Raw genomic sequence first — 26,898 nt, forward strand, 5'->3', positions numbered from 1 at the left:
CCAGGTGAACATCCCTTTTGTTTGACAGTAGAAGTGATGAACAGAGTTGTTTTCTTCTAAGAAAATTTTTAATTAGTTCAAGTTACCTAAATGGGGTAAAACGGATGGGATCTGAATAACTTCTTGTGCCTGTTTGATGCTGCACAATCTGGGGTTCCCAGCACCTGAAGGAATATAAAATTGGGTATCCTAGCTTCTTTCATCATAGCATCTGCGCTAATAAACATGTTATATAAGACTGTAGAGAGAGTACCTTTCTTCCTGGGATGGTAACAAGCCAGCACCTCCTGTTGCAAAACACCTGTGCTCTTGGTTTTAGATGGTGTTCCATCATTAAGACAAAAATAACGTTCTGTCAGTGAGAAGTTCACTGAGCCGAAAGAACACTTTTTAAAGACAGTTTTTATTTTTAGAACAGTTTGCAAATCAACAACCTTCTTTTTTAATTTTAGAATTCTGAACACCATTTTTTAAAAAACTTCCTTTGTATGTGAAGGTCTGCATTTTATGACAGGAGATTTTAATTTAAACCAAAGTACTGGTAACGTGCAAAGTGCTTCAATACTGCTTTAGACAGCTCCTTCTACAAGGATGACTTACCATCATACCCCACAACTACAAGTTACCAAACTACACAGAGATGCAGGACAGTAATGTATCACAAACAGATGAGCTACAACTGAGAGCCCAATAAAGGTCAGCTTGCACTCTGCTTAACAGTCTTTGTAGAATGATCATCCCCTTTGGAGTCTGTGCTTGAGAATATTAAAAAAAGGTGATTACTGACAAACTCATCCATCCACTTGCCAGAGACGATTTTCCTCTGCAGTGTGTGTATGTCTGACAGAAGTGCTCTGCTGAGGAATAACCAAAAAGCCAGCTCACAGTGCAGTTTCCCTGACAACACCAATAAGACTGTGAGGCCGTTCATGTTCTGCTCTTTGGATTCTCCTCTCTGCTAGCTGTTCTCCCTCTGTGGTGAAAGTGCTCAGGTCACCACAGCTCTCCAGGTACAGCAAGCCAGGATGCAATCTGAAAGGTAACACACGGACTCTCAATGACATGGCTTGCTGGGCAGGTGCCATCACCTTTAAAAAGAAAAAAAAATTAGATCAGTTTTGGTTTTAGGCTCTAGTTCCATTAAAATAGTTTTATATCCAAATAGGATGAAGCTAGTGGTAGTGCTGTCTGTTTAAAGAATAACTTAAAAGCTATAAAACCCTAGCATTTGCCAAGGAGGCATTGGAAAAGCAATCCTAGTTGGGAAAAGGAGTGGGGTAATTTTTTGTGGTGGTGTTGTTTGTGGGGTTTTTGTTTGGCTGGTTTGGTTTCCTCCTCAAAGGTGTACAGGAAGTGTCTCACTCCAACTTATGACATGTCTGGTATGGTCTAGAAGGAACCTAAATGTTGCTTCCTTGCAGAAGCCACTGAACTGTAATAACCTTCAGGCCAGGGTGATAAATTAAATTCTCATAAGGAATCTTTTTCCCCTGCTGTTTCTGTCAAATTTGTCAAGACTTTTGTTGCCTGAAGGCTGCAGTGGGAAATCCCACTTCATTTGCAGAACCTAAATGACACTGGTGCATTTTGCATGAAAACCCAAACTGAAACCAGTTGTCATTGCAAATCACTTGTGCTATGCATGAATCAATTCATCTATCCAAATGGTCTGTAGGTTACCAAAATCCTTGTTTGATGAGGTCTGCAGTGTCTGAAACTTCTGAATATTCATTCCATTAATGTAAGCACGTATTTCCTATTTTCTGCTTTTCTTTCTTGAGTATTAGGTCTTATTTTTATTCTGGGAACCAATCACAAAAAAGTTGCTCCTAGTGGGTTTACATAAAAATTTCCTTGTCAGCTTCCATTCCTTCTGGTTTGTAATAGCAAATGCTTATTTATAACATCATCTCCCTCTCCTCTGCCACACTCAGTATAAAACGCTGTCATGTTATTTACAGTTCATGATTCCACCACAGAAGACTGACTCAGTTTTTAAATACACACATGCTCAGTCTCCTGGCTGACAGAGCAAGAAACGTCAATGCCTCTCACACACTCCCTACATCAAACTAAAGCACTGAAGGAAGCCAATTCAGTCCAAAGACTTTGACACACACAGTGGCAAATGTAAACCTATACTTTCGAACCAGGGGCAGTGGGTTTCCACATCACCTGATAAATACAAGTAACAAAATTACCTGCTCAAGGAAAGTGGCACTGGTGACAGCTTCTGCCATATGTTTCTCATCTGATTTTAACACAGACTTGATATTTTCCACCAAGTCATGTATGTCTGGGTTTATGCTGCAGGGGGACTGCTCAAGGATCCACGCCGCACGCTGTTTAGTGTCCATATATGAATTATAGTCTATCAGAGATTGGGGTCTTCCCCTCAAGGCTCTTGCTCTTGAACTTTTCCGCAAGGTGACAGCATTCAGTTGATTTGCATCAAGTGTTGCAGTTTCACAGTTGAGCACTGTCCCTGAAGAGAGATGAAACAAAGCAAATAATCCGCATGATTCACAGTTTCCCCTGAGATTTCACTCCTGATTCAATGAGGATGCAGTGCACATTTTATCCATGTAAAACTTAACAGTCTTGCATGGTCAGGGTGGTATGGAAGGCTCACTCTATTGGAATTCCACAAAATGCCTGTAAAACAGTCATACTGTTTGAGTTGCTATGGTTGAGTGCATATCACATGTAAAAGGGTCTGGAGGGACTCTTCTTGGGAAAGCTCTTTGTCATTTTGTGTATATTGGTTCCTCCTCTTGTTTCTGATCTGAAGAGACCTGAAATGTGTGTTCAGTGTTAATGTAAACATACAGTTACATAAAGCAGGTTAAGTAAAGTTAGAAGGTTTTTATGAACTCTCCTAAACAAACGCTTTGTAACTTTAAGTTATTAGCAGTCAAGAGGATGAGTTATAAAATATCTGAATGTAACTACTTGTCAAGCTGGAAGCTAGTAATACTACAAAGTGGAAATTCAGTGGAAAAAAAAACCAAACCCACATCAAAATATTCAAAATTACCTTGAAAGGACTAAACAAAGGCAAAGCCAGAATCAATTTCACTGCCTTTGGTCCCAAGAAAAATCCACTGCCTTTGGTGTAAACAGGCTATCAAATTTTGATCCCATTATAAGGGGCAGAGGGGAAAAACCCACACATACAGATTGTTCGAGAAGGACTTTAGGACTGGCTTCACACCAAAAAATGCCAGGAGGAAATGCAAAATTTCCCAGCAAGAAGAACACTAACTTGAAGCAACATCCACTGTTGCACTGCGTTCTCTTTCTGCAGCACTTGTGACTAACTCTCAGATCCACTGCTGAACAGACCTAACTTCAGTAACACTGAGCCTAAAGCTTCCAAATGCTTCTGACATGGAGCCTCTCTACAGCAGAAAACACTCAGCTTTCACAGCTATGAATAGGCTCTGTGTCATGTAACTATTGCTTCAGCAGCAGATTCTCTGGGCTGCTGTGGTGGAAGTTGATAGGGAGGAAAAGAGAAAGCACATGACACAGCAGAGGCATGAAAGCATTCCACAAAAACAGCAAGTGTAATCCAGATAGGCATGCTCCCAATATCCAAAATAAATGGCTGTTACTAACACGCCCCATTGGCACTCACATTTTGACTGCTAATATGTATCAGCAGCTACTGTGGGGATTCCAGTATCCTCTGGTAAAAACTGCATGACTCCTAAGTGGTGTGTTTTTTAAGACTGTCAGCAGTATCACGGACTTTGTAGTCACATTAGCAGTTTTCCAACAGCGACAGAATTAGATCACTGACACCAAAGCAGTTTCATCAACTCTCCACCATGGAGTTTTCTGGGTTTTTTTTAATGGTATGAGGATCAAGGAAGGGGGAGCAAATTCACAGGCTAAGAGCAAATCGCCAAGCCAAGTTTGCTTTGAATTGCTCACACTGACAACTGCACTTGTAAGATTTTAGATTTCAGTGCACTGAGAAATCTTCTGTGTGCTCTTCCTCCTCATCTTCCACCACCCCTCCTTCCCTCCTACCCAGACTAGCAACCCAGACCCTACTACAGACCCTGTTCCCAGATGTGAAAACCTGAAGAGCAGCAACCCCAAGGAGTTAGGTGGAGAAGGTTTGGCAAAGCACATACTACTGCAATGTAGATACTCTGCTGGGAGACAGTATCTGATTTCTGCAGGTGCTAGGTTTAAGGTACCAAACTTCTGAAAAATGTTCTTTTAAAGCCCCATTACACAATCCTGATAGAGAAAACAGAGTCACCTTGAGGCAAGTGGCAGTGCAGAAGCACAGGGTCACTTTTAGATCGTTTCCGCAAGGGCTCGAAGGCTCTCCTGTTCACTCCTGCAGGCACACAGCCTGCTTTTGAAGGTGAAAGGCTCACTCTGCTGGAAGGATCCTGAATTTCTTCAGCTGAATTATCAGGAACAGAAAAATAAAAATAATCAAAATAAAGCAAATCTGTAGAAGCCATTACTAGAGACAGTTACGGAATTCTTTTCCCCATTCCAGCTGCAAATCTCTTAACGACTGGACACCAAAGTCTAGAGATGCATGTGTGTGTGCATAAGCCCACAGTTACTCAACAGTAACACTGGAGTAGCAAAAGACTACCATCTAGTACAAAAATCACCTTGGACTACCTGATCAGAGAGAAGGGAGCTACAGCTTCATTGGAGAAAATCCAAATCTTAGTGCCCTAAATCCTCCTGCTCGTAAGCACTTGTACCAAGGTATGACAGAATAAGGTCAGAAAGGTCAGTCATCTTTTGCAGTTAAGTAGCTTGTAAATCAGTCTCCAGTCCTTGTGAAGGAATTAAAGTGTTGTTTCATGAGGTTCTCTGCTTAAATATTTCCCTGGATTCTTGTGGTATGTTATATCCTTCCCAATTCTCCTTTTCCTCAAAGGGAAATTATATGCTGCAATTTAATGAACAGGACAGGATGAGTCTATGCACATTTCTCACTAAGCCTGGATCTGTACCACCATCTGGTGGCCCCTGGCATATTACAGAAAACAATTTTCTTGCTCATGTAGGAGTTAAAAAATTTGTAGAGGGCTGACCCTGGCTGGATGCCAGGTACCCACCACAGCCACTTCGTCACTCCCCTCTGCAATGGGACAGGGAAGAAAAAATATAATGAAAGGTTCATGTCTTGAAATAAGGATAGGGAGAGATCACTCATCCATTACCATCATGATCAAAAGACCCAGCTCAGGGATATTAGGTGAATTTATCAAAAATCAAAATATGAGCAGGATAAATGAGACGTAAAACATCTTACAAAAACCACCTTCCCCCAGCTCTCCCCTGAGCTCTATCTGCTGCCCTGCAGCTACACAGGGCATGTGGGTTACAGTCAATTCATCACATGTCGTTTCTGCTGCTGCTCAGGGAGAGGAGTCCTCCTGCTCCAGCGTGGGGTCCCTCCGACAGGACACAGCTCTCCATGAATTTCTCATTTCTCAAGATGAGTCCATCCCACAGGCAACAGTTCTACATAAAATGCGGCAACAGGGGTCACTCTTCCATGGGGTCAGTCCTTCAAGAACAGGCTGCTCCAGCATGGGTCCTCCAAAGGGTCACAAATCCTACCAGGAGACCTGCTCCAGCGTGGGCTCTTCTCTCCACAGGTGTGCAGCTCCCTGCCAGGAGCCTGCTCCAGCATATGTCTCCCATGAGTTCACAGCCTTTTTGCACACACCCACCCACTCCAGTGGGGTTCTCCACAGGCTGCAGGTGGATCTCTGCATCCCCATGGACCTCCAAGGGCTGCAGGGAAACAGCTGCTGCACCATGGGCTGCACCATGAGCTGCAGGGGAATCTCTGCTCCAAACCCTGGAGCACCTCCTGCTCCTCCTTCTCCACTGACCTTGGTGTCTGCAGAGTTGTTCCTCTCACATATTCTCATTCACTCTTCTCTGAGCACGATTACATCTGCACAGCAACTTTTTTTCCCTTTTTAAATGTGTTGTCAGAGGTGTAACCATAATTTCTAATTGGCCCAGCCTTAACCTGCAGCAGGTCTGTCTTTGGAGCTCTGCCAGGCACAGAGGAAGCTTCAAACCTTCCAGCAGCTTCCCTGCCACTACCAAAACTTGGTCATGCTAACCCAATAAAAAAACAAATTCATGTAAACAGTCTTTTATTCAGAACATGGCAAAAACCTGTGGTGTCACTCAAACAGATAAGTGCCAGTGACAGGAGCATTCAAGAAAATTTAGGCTTGGATGCTATGTACTTGTTGAGCACAGCACCTTATCTCCTACAAAAATGCTACCTAGAATCCCTAGAGAGAAGAAAGTACGACACAACGCATATAAAGCAAGTACCAGCCTGGAAAATCAGAAGGTAAGGCCCAGCAACAAAATATGGCAGAGCAAGAATCATGCAGGATTAAAGAATCCATCACCAAAAGAAACTTTTCAACACCAGTGGAGTTGTGTTAGCAGTAAGTCCTGGAGGCACAATGCTGCTGTTACTTTGGAGAAGTTGTTTGCTGGTGGTGTTTGTTTTAAATTCTGAACAGACTAATGAACCAATTTCATGATCTTATGATAATAAGGTTAATGTTTCAGATGTAATTATTCTTAATAATGTTAGTATTTCAGAGAGACAATTGTCCCAAGGTGATGTGTACTGGAAATGCATATACCTAGTATGAGATGATACAGAGCAGCTACCAAGCATTTCCTGCCACAAGCAGAAGGCTGCATGCCTGCCTACTACACCCAGAAGGGAAAATCCCATTCTGCTAGACAGGAGTGATTATGCAGCCAGTAAAACAATTTTAGCTGGCACAGAGAAGCTCAGAGCTCCTCCTGCAGCCGGCAGTCAGGATTCCCCTTACTCAGCTGGCAGAGCTGCGCGCAGCTTTAACTTCTGTTGGGAGCTGTGCTCAGTTATCAGCCCTGGTGATGCCAAGGGAATCACAGCATCACACACAAATGCCCTGGCCTGCCAGCCTGCCAGCATAAACCAAAAGTTCAGGTTTTATTTATAGAGTGCTCCACTGCCTTGGCTGAGACAGCCCACAGACTTCCTCTGCCACAATTCCAACATAAGCCCCCATTTTATATTTCCCTCCTGCTGCAGTTTAACCCCAGCAGGCAGTTCAGTCCCTCACAGTCACTCACTCACTCTTCCCCAGTGATATGGGGAGGAAAACTGGAAGGACAGAAGTGGCAGAAGTCATGGGCTAAGGACAGCTGGAGTGAGGTGGGGAGAAAAAAATCCCAACAAACTCAGAAGAAAACAAGTGATCCAAAAGCAATCACTCACCACTAGCTGACTGGTGCCCAGCCAGCCCCTGAACAATGACAATGCTGGAAAACTCCACCAGGTCACAAATCCAAACCAGCACCATAGGCTGCTATGAAGAAAATTAACTCAATTCCAGTGAGATGCAGTACACCTCCCCAAATATAAATAAAGGAAGAGATACTGCTCAGTGTTATTTCTTCCTCTTAAATTCTACAAAGCCTTGGCATCTAGAAGAAGCAGCATTAATTTTCTTTCTTAAGATGCTTACTTTTAAAATCTGAATTTCACAGGCAGGCTGATAATCAAACGTATCTTTACAGACGTATTTATTGAAAAAGAATAGTGGACAAACCAGGTAAGCTGATGGAGAGGAGGGTACACTTTTCCATATGTGCTGAGGTAGATCTGCTTCTTCTTGCAAATGAAGTTTTTAAATACAAATGCCTCAAGCAATGTCTCATCAGAGTCTTTTTTAAAACAAAACAAAACAAAACAAAAGAGAAACTTTCCTGACTTTCCTTCACTGCAGGTGCATTTTTTATGGTATTTCTTCCTGTTTCCCATTCTCATAACTTTAAGCAAGTCATTGTGTAGTCTTGTGTTTGATAACCTATTTTTGTTTGAGCTCAAGATGCACAGAGAAAGCAACAGGAGTTTTACCAGTAAGAAAGCTTTGAGAAAGAAATCCAGAGGAGCTGTAGCAAAAGGTTTCATTCTGGTTATTGCAGCTGATAAGACACCAGAAGCATCCAAATGCTAAAGTATGATTTTATGCAAACTCTCTTTTCCCCTGACTCCACATAATAGGAAGGACTCCAACTGATGTAGTTCAAACCGAAGTTTTTTTTATAATTTGATAAGCAGGCTGGGAGAAGACAGGCCACAATCAAATCAAGTATTTGAGGCTTCCCCTGTGTTCCAGTCTTTACTCTCTTGTGGCATGAATATTGCACAAGAGACAATATTGCCATACTGGCAAGTTCAAAAGTTGGAACACATTTTCATGGGCTGTGCTGCAAAAGCTGGAAGCTAATAATGTTAACCCACAAGCATACATTGCAACGAAGATTAGACTAAAAACAGCTTGGAACTATTGGCATGGTTTTCTAAAACAGTGCAGAGCAAAGCTTGATGTGGTCTCTAACAGTAGTTTAGCTATGTCTTGTACCAGGATGCAGACACAATTCAGTAATTCTTCCAGTTCAGGCTGGGTAACAGAGCAATTCCCAGTTTAGCTCCACTCAGTACAGCTATTCCATCCTTTTCCTACTTTTACCAGCAACAAAATGTTAATAGGCCCCTTCACATACACTGAACAAATGGAAGCACTGGAGCTGGACATAATTTCTTAAAACATGTGGATATAGTGTCAAAAACTAACTTGTATGTTACCAAAAAGGAAGTATCTATATATCTATATATCTATATATCTATATAGATAGATATATGTATATATCTCCTTCTTTTGGTATCTTATGCGAAAACAACTTTTTATGCATATAAACATTTTAAAGATTAATCCTTATTCTCACTGCCCAAAACAATCATGATTCTGTATCTCTGGCTTGCAGTATGGTGGATGTCTTTCAAACAACTAATAATGATGCTGTTGCATTAAGTTGCATGTGTTGGATAGAACATTCTAGAACAAACTTTAAAATGTACTTTTTACCTTGAGAGGACTCCCTGTCACTTAATTCCCCTGAATCAACATCTTCCAAGCCATTTACTTGAGATGCACCTCCCTGGAATAAAATGCAGAAGTTGAAAAATCACAAGTCACCATCTTTCTCTGCCACTTCTTAAGAACTACAACATCCACCTTAGAAATGGAACACTTTTTCTTAACTGCACAGAGACTGTGTGATATGAGTTTAATTCCATGGCAGTATCAAGGCCAGTGAATGTCTTAATATTCACGTTCATCGTCCAGTCAGCCAATTTTATCCTATCCAGTACCTTCCATGAAAAAGCACCTGTCTTTTGAAAACACCAGTCACAGGTGTTTTGAAAACACAGGTCACCAAAGATGACAAAATCTTGACCTAGTCTCTCATGGGAGGAGTACAGTTACATCACTGAAGTCAAGCAAGGAGGTGTTTTAGAATAACCAGCAACTGGTGTGCTCCACATGGCTTTTTGCTCTTTCTGCCATGCCTGCACAGGGTTTTTCAACTGGAGAAAACTTTACAGTCCTAGAAGTGATTGATTAAAATCCCTGGTGAAATTTACATTTGTAATCAAATGTATCCTCCTGACTTAAGTTTACCCATGCTTCACTGCAACCTCCCTCTTACAGTGGCAAAAAACAAGTCACACTTTAAATTCCTGTGGCGCAAACCTGCTCAGAGCTGTTTGAGCTGCACACAGCCTCTTCATAAGGTGGAGGTGGGTCCAGACGGCAGAACACTTCAACCCCTTTGATCCGCTTTCCATAAATATATGGCAGTGAAATCACATCAGAGACAAGTGTCCTGCAATAAATAACATGGAGCAAATCTGTCAGTATGGCTTTCCAGCTGCAGAAAAACATCAGCTGCTACCAAACTCCATTGGCTGTTACGTGCCAGCTCAGATTTTGGGATCTAAGTCACAGATAATGAACTCGCCAAGATCTGCAAGACATTGTCTCAGAAGATGGCAGGGAACTGCACCTTAGGAAGTGCCCCTCCAGTGTGTTCCCCAGAACTTCAAACATCTAGTACTGTGCCTAGCAACACATTTCAGTTTTACTTCAGAGATTCAATTTCGTTACAAAAGATTAAAGTACAGGTTGTCACTCAAACTATGACAGCCTAGCTCTGAGTTTTGTGAAGTACTGAGTTCTTAATTAAAACCGAAATTCAAGACACTTCTGATGCTGTGTTTTATGTTCAGATACATGTGTTACATGTTCAGATGCACAGAAAAAGCCAAATTCAAACTGAAGGTTGTTTTTGTGATGATGCAAGAACATTACGGTTGATCGATTCACAAAGGCTTGTATGAGGCAAATGCACCTCATGGCTAACCTTACTCCTTAGTTTCCAAAGTGCTCTCTGAAACCTTAAACACAGCAGAAATCCCAAAGACCTTTTGCTGCGACATCCTTCTCTTAGGGAGGTAACTCTGAGAGGGAAGAAAACAGAATAATGCCTGGAGAAACCTTAGTTTTGATAAACACACATTTACATTACCCCAGGAACACTGTAACAGAGTGTAGTGGTCAACACCAGGAGTGCTAAAAAGACCTTCCCCACACAATCCTCAGGTCAGTCTGTGACTCAAGGCATCTCAATTCTTCTGTGCTTTTTCAACATTTTAGTTGCTGATTTGGTGCTGAGCAGGAATCTCAAGCAACACACAGAAACCCACGTTGATCTCTGGATTTTGGTCGGGGTTACAGCTATCACTAGTGGATGCAAATCTTTACAAAGCAAGTTCTTCCTCACAGAATTTAGGGCTTCTCTAGACACTGGCTGGAGGGGACAAATATGACTGGGAAATCTTTTTCTTGCAAGCTCAGAGGAAAGGACAGAGTGGTGGAAATGTCTATGGAAGACTGCTTGCACAGACAGGAAAAGAATAAAAGTCTAAAAATGAAGCCTGGAAGCCCTCTTATGAAAGGTTCCTGTGAAAGCAATGGAGATAACGCATGGAGAAATTTGAGGAAAGGAAAGCAGATATTCTGATAGCTGGTCATTATTTATTTTAGTCTTAAAAATGGGGAAAATGCAACGTGTCATAATAGTTTTCATTTTCAGTCTATTTAATCTGTTCCAAAAATGCTTCAAAATAATTTTGGAGTACAATAGAGACAGATGCTCCACTGACTACTTCACATTTTCCTAGTATGTTCATGCTGAATGTACACTCAATACATGCCACAGAATTATATACATTTTGAATCTTAGTTTTGTTTTAAAACATGCCTGATCTGGCCTACCCTCCTCACTCACACCTTGAAAATTAATGATATATCCATCAGATATATCATGTTAATACTACAGAACATGCAACTAGAAAAGCATTCCCTTGAGTCCCTTAAAGTCATTTCCAGGAGGTACCCAAACAGTACTTTAAATTGAACTGAGGCAGTTTTCTAGGCCCCAGGCAACTGGCTTACTGCCCCACATGCATCGCCTCTTCCCTTAAATTCATGTGTCTTGTGACACTTTCATAGAATCACACAATATCCTGAGTTGGAAGGGATGCACAAGGACCAAAGTCCAACTGCTGGCCAACTTTGTATTTTGTTTTTCACCTGGAAACTCATCTGTAACTGTTTGTGTTGTGCCAAAACCCTGAAAAACAACGTAATTGCTATTTTTTAATGTATAAAATAACAAGGGTAGAGGTAGGAATTGACAGTCACTTGTAGTGCTAGTTTGCTTTTTGCCTGCCATTAAATAAGACAAATGTAAAAATTTCCCATGAACAAGTAAGCAAACCAATTGGCTTTGATATCTGGGGCTTTGACTGTTTAATTTGAAGAGTGGGCAGCGAATGGGTACCCATTACAAGCATGTCCTTGGCACAAGTTTGGATGACTGTGATGTTTCCCTTTTCAGGGGATGTATCTGTCTTGGATATCTCAGGTGGAGGCTGCAGATGGGGGCTCACCTCCCTGGATGCAGCTCCTGCCCCACCCTCCTTGCACACAGAGGTTTGGGATGCACAGGAGCTCAGCACACAAAGCCAGGGCACAGGTGCTACACCACGTTCACAGCACAGCCTGGGAGGAAGCAGTGTGAGGAGGCTCACTGAGAAATGGCCACGTCCCATCTCAGCCACTCTGCGGGATCCAGCCTGGGCTGAGTCATAATTACTCATCTTCCAAAAACAGAAATTAAGCCTGTCTATTGCTTTAACTTCTGCGCTGCTGCATAGCTACCCGGAACACCCTGAAACAAGTAACCTGACTTCGGAAAGACATCATCATCACTTAAATGTTACTATCAACAAGTTTTAACATAGTCCCAGGCAAGGTAGCTACTCAATTTTAGACGACAGAAGCCTTAAACACTGCTCAGCAGCCCTTGGTGTGCTAAAAAAAAAGAAAAAAACAACCTGCTGCTAGGAAAGAGATAACCATCTAGACTGATATGCTAGCAGGAGAACTCTGAAAAGCATGTTTCAATAAATAATTATTCTTCCAAAGAGATCATTACACCTACCATTCTATTCTCATAAGCAGCCTGAACCAAGACTTACATAGAAGGTTTTTAGTAGTATTTTGAATTCAACTCCAGTCCTTGGTGTTTCAGAGGACCAGCACAATCTAAAACATATTGCTGTGCCATGTTATAATTCTGCAGACAATCCCAGGATGTGTAATTACGTCTGCCAAGAACACATAGTCTGGAAAATCATGAATGCTATTCCTGATGAAACAGTGAAATTAACTAAACAGTCCTGCACACAGCAATTGGACTTTTACACAAAAGTAGTCATACAGTCTGCTTAAGCATCACAATATTTTATGTATAAATATTTTGTGTTCAGAACAGAATATTGCAGCCCCACCTGAGTCACAAACTAATAAAGCCAACCTTCAAGTTCCTTTGAAGAACTCGCAGGGTATGGGATTACTTGGCCAGGCAGTGCAGTCAGAACATACCCTTCAGTCAGCCCTAACAGCCCAAGAGGGAGCAGGGGAACCACTCTGGCAGGAAGATCCCTCAGGGAACACCATTTGGGGTCTATGGCTTGCCAAGTGGTTGTGTCTGGCTTCCTATCGTGGCCCTGAGCTGGTCCTGACAGCATTGCCTAAGTCTTGAGCTGTGTCAAATAGCAGCATTTCTCTAACCCAGAAATAATTCCTACAGAATCTCAACTCACACCCACAAAATTTTATCTCTTACCCACACTGTATTTATGCTGTCTCCAGCTAAAAGGTTTTTTTTCCTTCTTTTTTTTTTTAATCCCCCTAAAATCACAAACCTTTTTCAGTCAATAAGGGAGAAAACAGTTTTAAAAAAAAAACATTAGGCTGTGTTTTGAAAGACACTAAAAGAAAGGAAGAGAGTGTACAGTTTTACCTGTCACTTGTTTGTGGAGTACAAGAATTAAAAGTTGCAAAATAGGAGGGAGGTGGGACAGGTGGGATAAAATCATCAGGATCCAGAATGTGATCTTGGTCTTCAATGTGAGATTCATCCTAATCAAACAAAACTTCTGTTAAAACCTTTCTGAGCTATAAATATTGCTGAACTGTGTAATCTAGTAATACTGTTAGTACCACTGTTTATGGCAGGCAATGCCTTGTGCTCACTTACTATGCAGGATCTTCTTGATGCAAAGATCTGTAAGTAATGCAGGGCAGCCGCTATCAAGCAAACTGTAGCAGTGACAGCATTCAGGGCACTAAGAGCTAAGAGAACTTTCTGAAGAACATGAGGAATATTGAAATTAAAAAATTTAATCATGGTATTTGTAAACATCAAAATAATAATAATAACAATAATAATAATAATGGTAATAAACACCTGAAACAAATTAAAAAAACATGGGGATGACCATGGCAGTTACTTCTAAGAAATGTTTGGGATGAATCCCCAAGCCTGGAGTAATTTGCAAAAACTTGGTTTACACTATTTATTGTCCTGACAGAGAGATCCAGAAGGGTTTAACACAGCTCAGATGTGATTTATCCATCTCTTCATCCAAGAATTATAACCTTCCTCATAACTTTTCTGTGGGAAATCCAGATTCAAGATGATCCCCTTTAAAGCTTTGTCAAAGCTTTTTTACATTTGAAGATGGTGTTGGTTGGAAGTTTTATTTCAGCAGTTTGTTAAGCCAAGAAAGGCTGAGGAGTGCAAAAGACCAATGAACACATCAAATCATTAACTAAAATTTACATCATATTTACCCCTGTAACCTTGTCTGGATTCAACTGTAGTTTTGGTTGCACTTCACACAAAAAAGGGGCAAAAACTGCTTATTGGCTCAGCAATGCATTGGTCAAAACCTAGACATGAAAAAAAAACCTCCACATGTTACAGAACCATGAAGAGCTTCTGACCAGTGTGGAAGACCAGAAAAATAACAGAATTTTTCCCAGTCAACACAGCAATCAGTTCAGCACTGCACTGCTGCATGAGCATGGACATTATAAAAGCAGTCCTACTGATGTGTGTGCAGGGTACCTTGAGAAGAAGGTGAGCAGCACTGCATGACTTCACATGGTATAGCTTCAGTAAAGCCTCTACTTCTGTGCATTTAGTTAGATGAAGTTCTTCACAGCAGAAACAAATCTTGTTTTCATCCATATCCATCTTTAAGAAACAAAAACTCTACTTTTAATTGTTTTATGCAATATTTTTAACTGCATAATATAGAACCTATGTCTTAAACTAAACCTGTGACTGCAAAGCAGACTAAAAATATAGGATCATATATTTGAACAGTTTGATATGCCAGTGGTTCCTGCATTATAAAGCTGCATTATATACACTTCTTATTTGAGAAAAAACATTATGGATAATGCATTAACACATTTAAATACAACTTAGCTGTAATCAAAGCTGCACTGATTACTAAGCAATTTTATTATCTGTGATCCTTCCAATGCACAGCAGCCTAGAAATTATTTCTCTGACTGATGTGTAAACTACTCCATATGAACTGTGAACAATTTCTTCAGTTCATGAATGTACCTTGAATTCCTATGGATGGAATGAAACCCACAACTACAATTTCAACCCAGTCAAATCATTAACAGCCATAACTGTACACCACTGTTATTTGTAACTTTCACTTCCAAATTAATCTTGTCATCTTCATTCTCAAAGTAGAAATTCAATGTTCCCGTATCTAGAAATAATTGGGGGTTTAGCTGTCAAACCCAAGAGTCACAATGGTGACACTTTTCCACCTACAGAAGCCACCTGACAAAATAATTAATGATTTCAGGAATGTCTTTTTGTTGTACCCTATACTTCTAACCACAGACAGCTCAGAAACTTCTTTGACCACCTCCTCTGGAATAACATTATTAACTCTCAGTGTGGCTTTGGTACAGTGATAATGGGTGAATCTAGATTGCTAGGGGTTTATAATTTTGCACTCTCACTGCAATATACCTATTGGCATGTCAAGGAACCAACAACAGCTTTCCTGAAGCAACAGAAGAATGAAATTAGATATTCAAAGATCCATCTATTAACCCACAAAGTCCTTCAAGCTTTTACACACAATCATCTTCATCACCAAGTGACCCTGTATTGTACCCTTAAATTTCAGTAATTCCACAGTTTCTGCTTCATAAATAGTGATTCTTCTATTTCCCATGACAGCCACTTCAGAAAAATCTTTTGCATTCTGTCCTGTCTTGTACAGATTGCTTCTTCTTCAAGTAGAAGTGTTCTGAAAAGCTAGTATGATTTGATCTACCTTATTTTTTTCCTCACAGCTTCTGCTGTAAGGTATCAACAACACAAACAGTCCCCACCAGGTGAGGCAAAACAGGAAGAATAATCCCACCCACAGATTACAACAGACTGAACATTTTGTAGGCAGCTCACCATCACCCATACTCAGGCTTTTTTCAACAGTTTATATTTGTTACATTACTACAAAAATCCTTTATGCTAGTTCTTCAATTACTTGCAAATCTACATCAGGACATTTTGTGATATCAGCACAGCAAGTTAATATGCCATAATGAGAAGAAATCAGTGTAAATCAGTGTGTGCTCACCAAATTGCATCTGGGTACCCCGGACACAAACTGAATGCCTTGACATCCTAATATTAATCCAGTCAAGTTCAGCAGAACACAGATCACAGACAGCAGAATAAACAGGTTAACCTGGAACAGCAAAACAAAGTTAACTGCAGTGGGCACAGGAACACAACTCAAGGAACCTATGAAGTGCAAATCCCACTCAACTTGAAGCTGGGAATGACACTTAGCTTCTTTTTCAAAACTGCCCATGACTTCAGTGCCCCAAGATGACTTAACCTATTCCCAAAAACCTTTGTCTTTTCTCTCCTTATTCTGCACAGTTATGCAGAAATAGAATATGTGCAACTATTGAAAATGTCAATAGTAACAGTACAAGCAATTAAAGGTTTTCCTGGAGTGCAAAGTATGATCTGCAAGCTGCCCGACTTCTACTGTGTGTCATACTCTTCCAACCAAGAGTAGCTCTCAACACAATTCAGAACAGTAAAGAAACCTGGAAAGAAAAAAAATCTTAAGCCAATATTCACTTTGCACAGGACTTCCAGAATTATTTTGCAGCACAAATAAATGAAAAATATTTTTTCCCAGTACAGTGAGGATGGAGACATTTAAGAGACTTTAGTTAAATGATTTCATTTCCTCCTGGCTACTAAAGCAGAACATTTGTAAGTCAGGTAATACTTTCAGATTTATAAACCACCTGCAATCAAGCCTTGGCAAGAGTAATAAAACATCTGAAAAAAGGAAGAGCACAAGCAGTGGATAAAATGGTGTCTTGCTTTCACCTACGCCCTCACAAGCTGTGCTTAATGACTTGGATACGGATTTTGAGCATTTGAATGAACCACCTGTCCCTATTCATACAGGCAAAATCTCTCTGTACTTCAGGAGAAAGTACTAGGGGTAAGATTACTACTTTAAAGACAAATACAAGTAAGATTCCTGCTCTAAGCATTCAACAAAGCAAGTATCAGATTCTTAATGTCCTAAAGAATCCTTGTTAGCAACAATCTGCTCACTCAGACTTCTTTGCATGAAAATGGTCCAAATTACAAAGGTGGGACATGACAAGAAGCATAGAGGAAGAGAAGGACACTATGAGTTCAGTTCTGCTCCAGATAGCTTTACAGGAAATCCAGCAACAAGGACTTCCTAAACATGCACAAAGACCACCATGGCATTCCAAATAAATTTTGCTGACGCACCATGGTTAGCTACCTGGAATCTGAACCAGAAATAGGCAACAGCTGTTGCACAAATTATGTTCCCATTTTCAGAGGTTCAGGGAAATAATCACCCATGAATGGACAAGAGCCAAAGACCCTTACCATGCAAGTTAAATTCTTCAATTACAACATTTCTAGTCATTACTAGTTTGACCATAACATTATCCCATAAGGTAGATTTTAACCCTAAAACCCTCAATAACTGAAGTAGTAATTATTAAATCCCTGAGGAGGCTGGGACTACTTTGTGTTAGACATACTAAGAACAAAATAATTTAGAAATTATTAAGAGGAAATGTACTTTGTCCTAGCTTTGTACTAATTACAAAACCACAGATAATGGGGTTTTAGTTCTAGAGAGCACTCTGAGTGTCATTTGTTTTTCCAGACAAACACAGAATCTAAAAATGTTTTTTAAATTAACTCCCTGCTCAGCACACAAAGAATCAAACCCATTTCTAATGCTTTTATCTAAATGATCTCAGTTACTCTTTTGATAAAAACTACTTTGAGAAAATTTGTACACACAGGTATTTCCTATGAAGAAACTTTTTCAACTAGGTTCAACCCAGGGCACTGACAATTAGGAATTAGTCAATTTTGTAACTGAAATAGAAACTGTTTCAACATAAAACATTTTTATAGCACAAATCTCATTAAATTATATTAAAAAAACCAAGTGGTATATTTGTACTCTTTCAACTGAAGAAGAAATGGAGAAAAGAAGTTATGTGGCCTAAGTAAATACAGATTTTTTTAAAAAGCAACAAACTCTTTAAGTTGTCTTCTTTGGTACAGAAGCTGCAATAGAAACAATTCTGTCTATAGCATACAAAAAAGTTAGTTAAAATCCAGACTTCCAATTCAAAACTTTGAAAAAAAACCCTGTAAATATTTTCCTAAAGAAACATGTTAGAAATCAAAGAACAAAGAGAAAGAGAAGGAACATTATTATGAATATGTGAAACAAGGATGGTAATTTCTGGATTTATGTTCTAATGAGTAAGTATAATCTTGATCTCTTTCTTATTATATGTATAGTGTATTTTTGACTGAATAATCTGATACTCAGAAAATCCTGCCAAATAAGCAGAAGATAACAATAATTCTTCTAAATACAATCTAAAACACCACCATGATCTGAACCATAACCATAAAATTCTCTACTACATATCTGACAGTGCACAACACTTAGTACTTGACTGTGAAGAGAAAAAATTGTTTTTCTTTCTGTTCCATCACTGGTCAGAATTTTTACACAATCACTGAGACTGGAAGGGACCTCTTGAGACCACCTTAATCCAATCTCCTGCCCATGTATGAAAGAAGAGCTTTTGCAGCATAAAAAAGGCCATAAACCTCTAATGGCTTTTCATACTCTCATACTTAAAAGCATATTTCTATTTGCTTGTACTGACTTTAAAAATTTTACATAATTACCACTTCTTGACTTAATGCTGTAGTCCTGCATGGGAACAAAGAGATTAACATCGAGATATTTCCCCCTAAAATCCAGGAGGAAAAGGTACTACTACAAGAATTCTCACAAGTCAAATGACTGCTTTTTATAAAGCACATGGACAGTGAGAGACTTTTTCAGGGTTAGGGACATGATATGCAGCCTCTGTTCACAATGCTTTACACTGTTACTAGCAGAGCTAAAATTTAAGAACATCACCAAAACTAAGTATCTTGGTCTATACATTAAATTTTGGTTAAATTCATTAAAATCTGTCAAGGTGCAGATATCATAGTAGTAGTCAGCCCTAAGAAATATTTATTCAAAATCTTCTGGAACATTTTTTTTTTATAAAAATTTTCTATTAAATACAAGGTTTATCACAAGTAAATTCTTCAAACGTTTTCAAGGTTAAAAATAAGTGTTTCTAATAAAAATCTCAAATCCTTGTGTTACCACACCCTAGAACATGAGAAAAATCCAGACTGAACAACTAATGCTGCACATGCGACTCTTGACTTTTCTGTCAAGCCCCTCAAGGCTTTACATGAAAACAGACAACACATGTGAACACAAAACCTCCCATGCTAGCAAACAGAAGCATACAGCACTTGATGTAGCTAAAAGCCAGAGCTGCATTCAACCAGCCTGCATGTGTTCTGTTAGTTTCTTGATCCCATGCATTTTGCAGGTACCAAACTGCTCCAGTAACTTGCAGCTGCAGCAGTTAAACTCTACACAGCATAACAGGCTGCTGTCTTGTTGGGTGCTGGCACTTCTTTCCCTTTCATTCAATCACAGCTGAGTCTCCTCTTTAGCAGCAGAAGCCAAGCACCAAGCAGACACCAGGGAGATGCTTAACTTGAAGTCTGTTTCAGTCTGTTTCAAAACCAGAAACAAACACAAGCAGAAAGTCACCTAAAAAGCACTCTACAGGATTGCAACTAATTTGTACACAACTGAATGGAAAGGATGCTCCATTGGCTAAAGGCTTCTGCATTCAGCAAAGCATGTGCAGCTCATGGCAATTCCTGGGAATGCAACTTAAATTAGTCCAAACCAGCATACAAGGACAGAGGCTATAACAGCAAGCATGACCTGTCAAAGATGTGAGGTGCACTCAAAACATACACAATCCAACTAACATTGGAGAATGCATGTACTTTCTGAAAGAATTTAGGTTCCTTCATTAAAAATAAGATTTAAAGCTGTGTGAAAGGAAGGAGCCCAGGAGGAGAGAGGAAGGAACCAGATTCTATGCACTGAAGGTAATACTGAGCCCAGAATGGTTCAGAGTCAATACCCAAGTAACAAGGAGGGGTAGGTGGTGGCGGTGGTGGTGGCAAGTTTCTCTTTCCCTGTTAAACACATTTGGACAGTCCTGAAGCATAAGAAACACAGTATCATTAAGTTCTCCAAGATCATCAATTCCAATGTTAACCCAACACCACCTCAAAGAAAAATCAGCTTCAAAGTACAATGTTACAAGCTGATTTCCAAAGCTGACTGACAACTGATACTCAGAACAGAAATTCCTCAAACACCTAAAACCAAGGAAGGATTTCAGAGCCCAAACTTCTCAGCAGCTGTAGTGCTCAAGGCTAAGCCTCCCTAGCAAAAAAAAGTCCTTCAAAAGGTATGACTGTAGCTTCATTTTGCCATACAGTACCCCATCTGACAGATACACTATTAATCTAGTATCATCCCACACTGTTAAAACAGCTGTAATACAGTGCAGGTGGCAAAACCCAAATATGGCTCTCCATTTTAGTTACTAACAGGTCTTACCACAGCCATCCCTCTTCACTGCTGTATTTTCACAGATGGTGCTACTGAAGGCCCACATCTGCAACCAACATATTTCCTTTCCTTTCTCCCCTCCAAGGCAAAAACATGAGTGGCTAAAACACTACAGCCTCTCCTCAGCTCCTTTCTAACAGCATTGCAGCCCTTTGCTTTCTGCAAGCATCAGCATCACTAGAATCTTGCTGTCACAGAAAAAAAAACCAAGTCTGGTTGTTTTGCTCCACAAACAAGGCCTTGGATTGAAGTGGCAGCCATAGGACAGCCTGATCCTTCACAAAAGCCCAAACACTGATAGAGAGACACCATCACTAACAGTGCGAAGACCTTACATAAGGAATTAAAATGGGAGGACAGTCACAACTGAAAAAAAGATATGCTTTAATTCTGAATGAGTTTTATAGTCTTAACTATGAATGTCAAAATTCTAAGTCATGACTGTGTAATGATTCTCACTGGTGAGACATTAGGAAGCTTGCTTTTACAATTCATGTAATTGTGCATTCCTCCTAACTCCCTAGAGAAAATGTTCAAGTTACTAGAGACTAGACATAATAGATATTTAGCCCAACATAAACATGCTCACAGAAACTAACAATCTGTCCTTGACAGACTGCAGCTAGTTTAAGGCATGATTTCCTTACCTTCATGGAGAGTTTAATGTTAAGTTGCTTTTTCTTTTTTTTTTTCTTCACATAGAATATCTCCGTTGGAAGGGACTTACAACAATCATCGAGTTCAACTGTCTGACCACTTCGGGGCTCACCAAAAATCAAAGCCCAGATTAAGGGCATTGTCCAAATGTCTCTTAAACACTCATAGCTTGGGGCATCAACAACCTCTCTAGGAGCCTGTTCCAGGGTTTGACTGCTGTTTCAGCAGAAATACTTCCCTGTGTCAAGGCTGATCTAGTCTGGCTATCGAAAATCAAACCTCTATAGAACACATACAAATAAGAAAAAGAACCCAAACAATTTCACAGAATCACATAATCACAGAATAACTGTGGCTGTAAGAGACCTCAGGAAGACTCCTGTGTATTCTCCTGCTCAAAAGCAAGGTCAGCTATGAAATCATAGCAGGCTGCTCAGAGCTTTAATCAATTTTAGGTCAGAAACTTTCCCATCTGCTGCACAATATCCCAGGGCAATCTCCTTCAGCATGTGACCATCCTAAAGATCATTTAATATAAAAGAAAAGATCAAGAAGAATTTGGTGCTTTCTATTTAAATAAAATTAGGAAAGGAAAGTAAGATTTATACAAAGGAGAATATTAAAGAGTGAAAGAGCAACAACTGACAAAAGGAAACTATAGCAACAACATGCTATAGAAACAGCACAGAACATAGGCAATACAGACACAGGAGTACTGTGCAAGCCTTAGGCAGTTTGAGACTGATAGCATGTACATTTACCTTAATGAAAATATGGCACTTCCAGATGGGGGGTCTCTAACACCAGGCTCCTCTCTATACCCAGAAAACTCCTAAAAATTTGCCTGTGTTAACCAATGCACACTGAGAAATAACAATGCATGTTTGGGGTGCTGGTGGACAGCCAGCTGAACATGAGCCAGCAGCGTGCCCCGGTGGCCACGAAGGCCAATGGCATCCTGGCCTGTATCAAGACCAGCGTGGCCAGCAGGACCAGGGCAGTGACCACAACCCTGCACTGGGCACTGGTGAGGCCACAGCTCCAGTCTGTGCTCAGTTCTGGGCCTCTGACTTTGGAAAGGACATTGAGGGGCTGCAGGGTGTCCAGAGAAGGGCAGCAAGGCTCGTGAAAGGACTAAAGAGCATCTCTCACGAGGGATAGCTGAGGGAGCTGGGGTTGTTTAGTCTCGAGAAGAGGAGGCTCAGGGGATCTCATTGCTCTCTGCAGCTCCCTGAAAGGAGGCTGTGGGGAGGTGGGGGCAACTCTCTGCTCCTGTGCCTGCAGTGAGAGGACAGGAGGGAATGGCCATAGGCTGAGACAAGGGAGATTCAGATCCGATACTAGAAAAAGCTTTTTTGCTGTTAGGGTGGTCATGGCAATGGAATAGGTTGCCCAGGGAGGTGGTGGAGTCACCATCCCTGGAGGTGCTCAAGAGGCATCTGGACCTGGTGTTGGGTGATATGGTTTGGGGTTTAGGACAGTGCTGGGTTGACAGTTGGACTTATGATCTCAGACCTCTCTTCTAACCTTGGTGAATCTATGATTCTACAACTCTCTCCACAACTCACACATCTAATCCTTGGTACTCCTCACTGATATCCATGTGAATCCCAAAGAAGTGCTGCATAAAAATGAAAGAACTGCCTTGGCCTGAAAAAGTCTTCAGAAGTAACAGAAAGGCAACAAATTCCAAAAGAATAAACAAAAAAAGCAAAATCAACCAACCAAACCAAAAAACTCCCTAAACCCACACACAAACAAAAGTAACTCCAAAATATTTTTTCAAATCCCAGCTCTGAGACATTAAGAGCCACACAGCTTCAGATTTCACTTACGAGCAGAAACAGCTTACACACCCTGCGCATCAATCTACCTCTCTCACAGCAACACAGTGTCAATTGTATATGAAATTAGCACTGGATCCTACTGTAAGGTGTTCAGTTAGCTCTCAAACTCATTGTCAAAAACTAAAACACTACAACTAAGCTAAGATTTAAAACCATCTCCTTCATTTCAGTTTAAGCTGCACTGCCTCAGAGAACTGATTTATTCTAAGCCAGCACTTTGTTATACATACAAAAACATAAAATGTGCTCTCCAAATAACACTGACAGTTATTCCAGGCATGGTCCATGCTTGTCTTTATTGAGGACTTCATTGCTGCAGGAAAGAATACGGCCTTTCATGGTATTTGACTCCTCTTTCAATAATTATGATTCTACAATTGGAAAAGAAAGACTCAACATTTTTTTTTTGTAAAGGAGAAAGGAGTGATCAATTTTTTTTTACCAATGACTAGTAAATTAGGATCATTTTTTGATAATTTCCTTACAAACTTTAATCCATACTTACCAAAAGCATCATCGGCCTCTTCCATGCTGTTAACCCTAAGATTCCACATAAGATTGCCTACAACATCAGAAAAAATAGTGTTACCAAGAAGTAAACAACTGTTCACAAAATGCCATTTACATGGTTTTTATTACTGTTCTAATAAATAGTATTTTGGAATACTACAGCAATGCTGGGAAGATATGAAGATGCACTTTAAAGCACAAAATACCTGGGCCAATGAGGTTCTTCACTCCTAAGAGCATCCTGTGGAATAACAACCAAATTTAAATCTGTTCTTTTCTTATTTTTTCCTCCCAGAAAACATGCATGGGGACAAGTAGTATGTCAGCAACTACAACCTCCACATTTGCCTTAAATAATTGCTTTCATCCAATTGAGTACTTGTTCTCTGCAACATGGTTAAGCACATCTAAAACTGTCTCTCTCCTCCCCTCCCTCGACCACCACCTCAGCACTTCATTAAGTGCCTTTTTATTTCTTCCCTTTTGCTGACTTCTGATCATTTCTGACTACTGAACTAGAACCCAGAGCATGTACCCTACCAAAATCAATGAAGAGCACCAGCACTACCTCCCTGAAATGATTTGCTATTTAATCACATGAATACCAGTATCAGCAGGAGAGAAGAAGTTAAAATAAAAGCACGTTCTTCTGCAACAGCAGTTGTTAGACTAAACTTGCTGAATCACAGAACCAAACCCTATGCTTCTTTATCTTACAAGGCAAAATAATCATGATAAAGAATTATCTTAAGGAATTGCTGTAGAACTGAAACAAAGAGCAGACCTGAATACTCTCTGACAGAAGAATGGGAACCCTATAAAGAAAGGCAAAGCAGTTTCTCAGCCCATCCTGTAGATACACTTTTAACTCATTGGACTTTGTGACTAAGCCAGTTGACACCAAGGTCCTACCCTAAAAAGAAACAGGGAGACTGGAACAAGCAGGAAGTCATTCACTAGTATTTTTAATAAATCCCTTCTTGTAACTTCATTCACTTGACATGATCAATCTAATCTAGCGTAACGTGCATATATGACTTGGCCAAAACACCTACTGATATCATCACTGGTGTTGCAAAACCACATACATAACTCTGTAGTTTCATAACAAAGCATTTTTTTAATTCTCTGACTGCAAAATGGACACATGATTTTATAACAAAGCACATCAATACTGATGTAAATTGCTGGTTTTTCCTTAAAGACAACAAATTTACTTCATTACATCTGTTAAAGTTTGAGATAAGAAAAGAAGGTCTTCCTCAAAGTTTTCCTGACTTGCCCCTCACAAGTCAGCATGTTGTAGCCATAATGAAAAGAAAACCAAACCAAAAAGCACCCAACCAGACACATCAATGCTAGCTTTTCATTGAATCTACTTTTCCAGGTCGCTTCTGGGCTAAAATCTTCACCTATATTTTTACATCCAAAAGGTATTTCGGTAACTTTTCTGAGTGTACTATTGTTTCAGAAATATTATTTAAAAACTCCAAGCAAAACCAACACCCTTCTGGATTATTAAAGATACTTTACACCTCTATCTTACATGTGCAATTTTAAAGCAATTTAAAAGCATAAGCATGGTTCTGTGTGCAAAATTCAAAGAAAATCCATAGGTTACATTTATTTAAACTTCTTTTAATCTATAACAAGAAAGCAAAAAAAAAAAAAAAAAAAAAATCACAGGAGAGGTATCAATCACAGACATTTGGATGGTCTGGATTCCCCCTCACCCCCCAAGGACTATGTACTTTCAGGGATGCATACTGCATTGTACAGATAAACAGGAACTACTTGATCACCGAACTACTGTATTGAGCATATTTCCACAGCTGGTGAACAACCCTGGCGATTTGATTTATATGTTTAAAGCGAGGGATAGGCTGATGCTGTTCACACATGCAGCAGGAGCTGAGCGCTCCAGCGCAGAACACGACCTGCTAATTGCTGGAGGGCTCACAAACGGGGACCAATCAATCTGAATCTCGTAAACTTAATAACTTCTGCTTACTACCGCCTAGCTGCTGCAATATAAACTCTCATACATATTCCGTATTTATAAAGCTGTGGTCTAAACCAGGGTCCAAGAGGAGATGGAATAACTTCTCTCAGTACAAAAACCCTTCCCTCTTTACAGAACTAAGTCCATCCATTTTTTTCCCCAGGAACATTGCTGATTTATCTCTACATTATGCCCGCGGGTAAAGGCACAAAGAACAAAAGCAACATGCAACACCTACATGCACACTTTCGCAAATCCTGTTTCTGACAGGGCAAAAAAACCGAGTAGCTTGGGGTTTTTGCAAAAAATGCAGCTCAGGAAACAAGTCCCCGACTTGTTTGTGTCTGTGTTTGTTATGCCGTCGGTGTCCCGCAGACACCCCCCAAGCCGCCCGCCACAAGCCGCTGCCGCAGCCCGTTTCCAGGCGATGGCGGAGCAGCGGGATCACGCATCCTCGGGAGCAGCCAGCCCGCAGGTGCCCCGCACACACCGCCGGACCCCGGCACGGCGTGTCCCGCCGCCGCCGTCACTTACCGAGGAGCCGGCCCACAGCGGACACGCGTTCTTCACCTGCGGGGCGCTGCTCAGCCACAGCGCCCCGAAGCTGAGCGCCACCAGGGCGCAGCCCAGGCCGGTCTGCAGCAGCCCCAGCCCGAGCAGCGGGCGGGCGGGCAGCGCGACCGAGGGGCACGGGCGGCGGCGCGGCGGCGCGCCCGGGCCGAGGGGCGCCGGCGAGAGGCCGGCGGCCGCGGCGGATAGCGAGCCCGCCGCCGCCTGGGGCAGCGGGACGAGTCCCTGGAGGGGGCAGCAGGAGCCCGGCAGCACCATCGGCGGCGACGCGGGGGGCACAGGCGGCTTTCGGCTAGCTGCCGCTGCGGACGGCGGGCCGGGCCGGGCCGGGCGGGGCCGCCCCGCCACCGCCCCCGTGCCAGCCCCCTCGGGAGCCGACTTCCTGCGGCGCTGCCGCCTCCTCGCCTCCCTTCGCGGCTCCGCTCCGCTCCGCTCCGCGGTAGGGCGTACCGGCCCCGTCCGTACCCTCAGCGCCAGGCGGGACCGCGGCCACCCCCGCGGCCGGCGCCGAGCCCAGCGCAAGGTGCCTCGGCGGAGCTCCCACGCCGCCACCGACTCTCCCGGACCCTGAGCCATCCTTCCCGTCCCCATCTCCCCGCTGATGCTGCTACAGCCGTTTTGCAGCAGCCTTGGAGGGGTTTACCCCTCCTGTTGTTACTGTGCTCCTTCCCTCGCCCTTTTATCCCTGGTCACTGTTGCTACCGAGCCCTATGCCTGAAGTTTTAAAATAACTCTCTGCTGGGAGGAGGGTGGGGGACGCCATTGGATTGCATTTCGCTTCGTTGGCGTCCAGCCCGGCCAGAGGACGAGGTCTGGCTCACAGCACGACCTGTGTCTTGTATGTGCGTGAGCGCGCCTGGGTGTTTTCCGATGCCATG

General features: G+C 41.5%; 1 protein-coding gene across 2 annotated transcripts; it reads right to left on the bottom strand.

Moving 5' to 3' along the window:
* Nucleotides 1-387: 387 nt before the first annotated feature.
* ENTREP1 (endosomal transmembrane epsin interactor 1) lies at nt 388-26,712 on the bottom strand. 2 transcript variants are annotated; one of them, XM_085042014.1, is made up of 11 exons: nt 25,985-26,712; nt 23,444-23,500; nt 15,962-16,072; nt 14,410-14,538; nt 13,537-13,644; nt 13,300-13,418; nt 9,621-9,753; nt 8,952-9,024; nt 4,277-4,426; nt 2,202-2,485; nt 388-1,032 (listed from the first exon to the last, which is right to left on the bottom strand). In XM_085042014.1, exons 1-11 carry the CDS (start codon nt 26,609-26,611, stop codon nt 994-996), a joined length of 1,830 nt encoding a protein of 609 aa, XP_084898140.1. In that variant the 5' UTR covers nt 26,612-26,712; the 3' UTR covers nt 388-993. The 2 variants fall into 2 exon arrangements, with proteins under 2 accessions (XP_084898140.1, XP_084898139.1); XM_085042013.1 differs by having other exon boundaries at nt 388-1,088; nt 25,985-26,709.
* Between the last annotated feature and the right edge of the window lie 186 nt (nt 26,713-26,898).

The sequence above is a fragment of the Lichenostomus cassidix genome, chromosome Z (assembly GCF_008360975.1).
Source record: "Lichenostomus cassidix isolate B80296 chromosome Z, HeHo_3.0, whole genome shotgun sequence".
Classification (NCBI taxonomy): domain Eukaryota; kingdom Metazoa; phylum Chordata; class Aves; order Passeriformes; family Meliphagidae; genus Lichenostomus; species Lichenostomus cassidix.

Coding starts and splice junctions, on each gene's coding strand:
- ENTREP1 (XM_085042013.1), bottom strand. CDS start 26,611: ATGGGGACGGGAAGGATGGCTCAGGGTCCGGGAGAGTCGGTGGCGGCG. Junction 13,645..14,409: donor CTGCTCACCTTCTTCTCAAG/GTACCCTGCACA, acceptor CATGTTCTTCAG/AAAGTTCTCTTAGCTCTTAG. Junction 9,754..13,299: donor ACTCCACAAACAAGTGACAG/GTAAAACTGTAC, acceptor TATTTATTGCAG/GACACTTGTCTCTGATGTGA.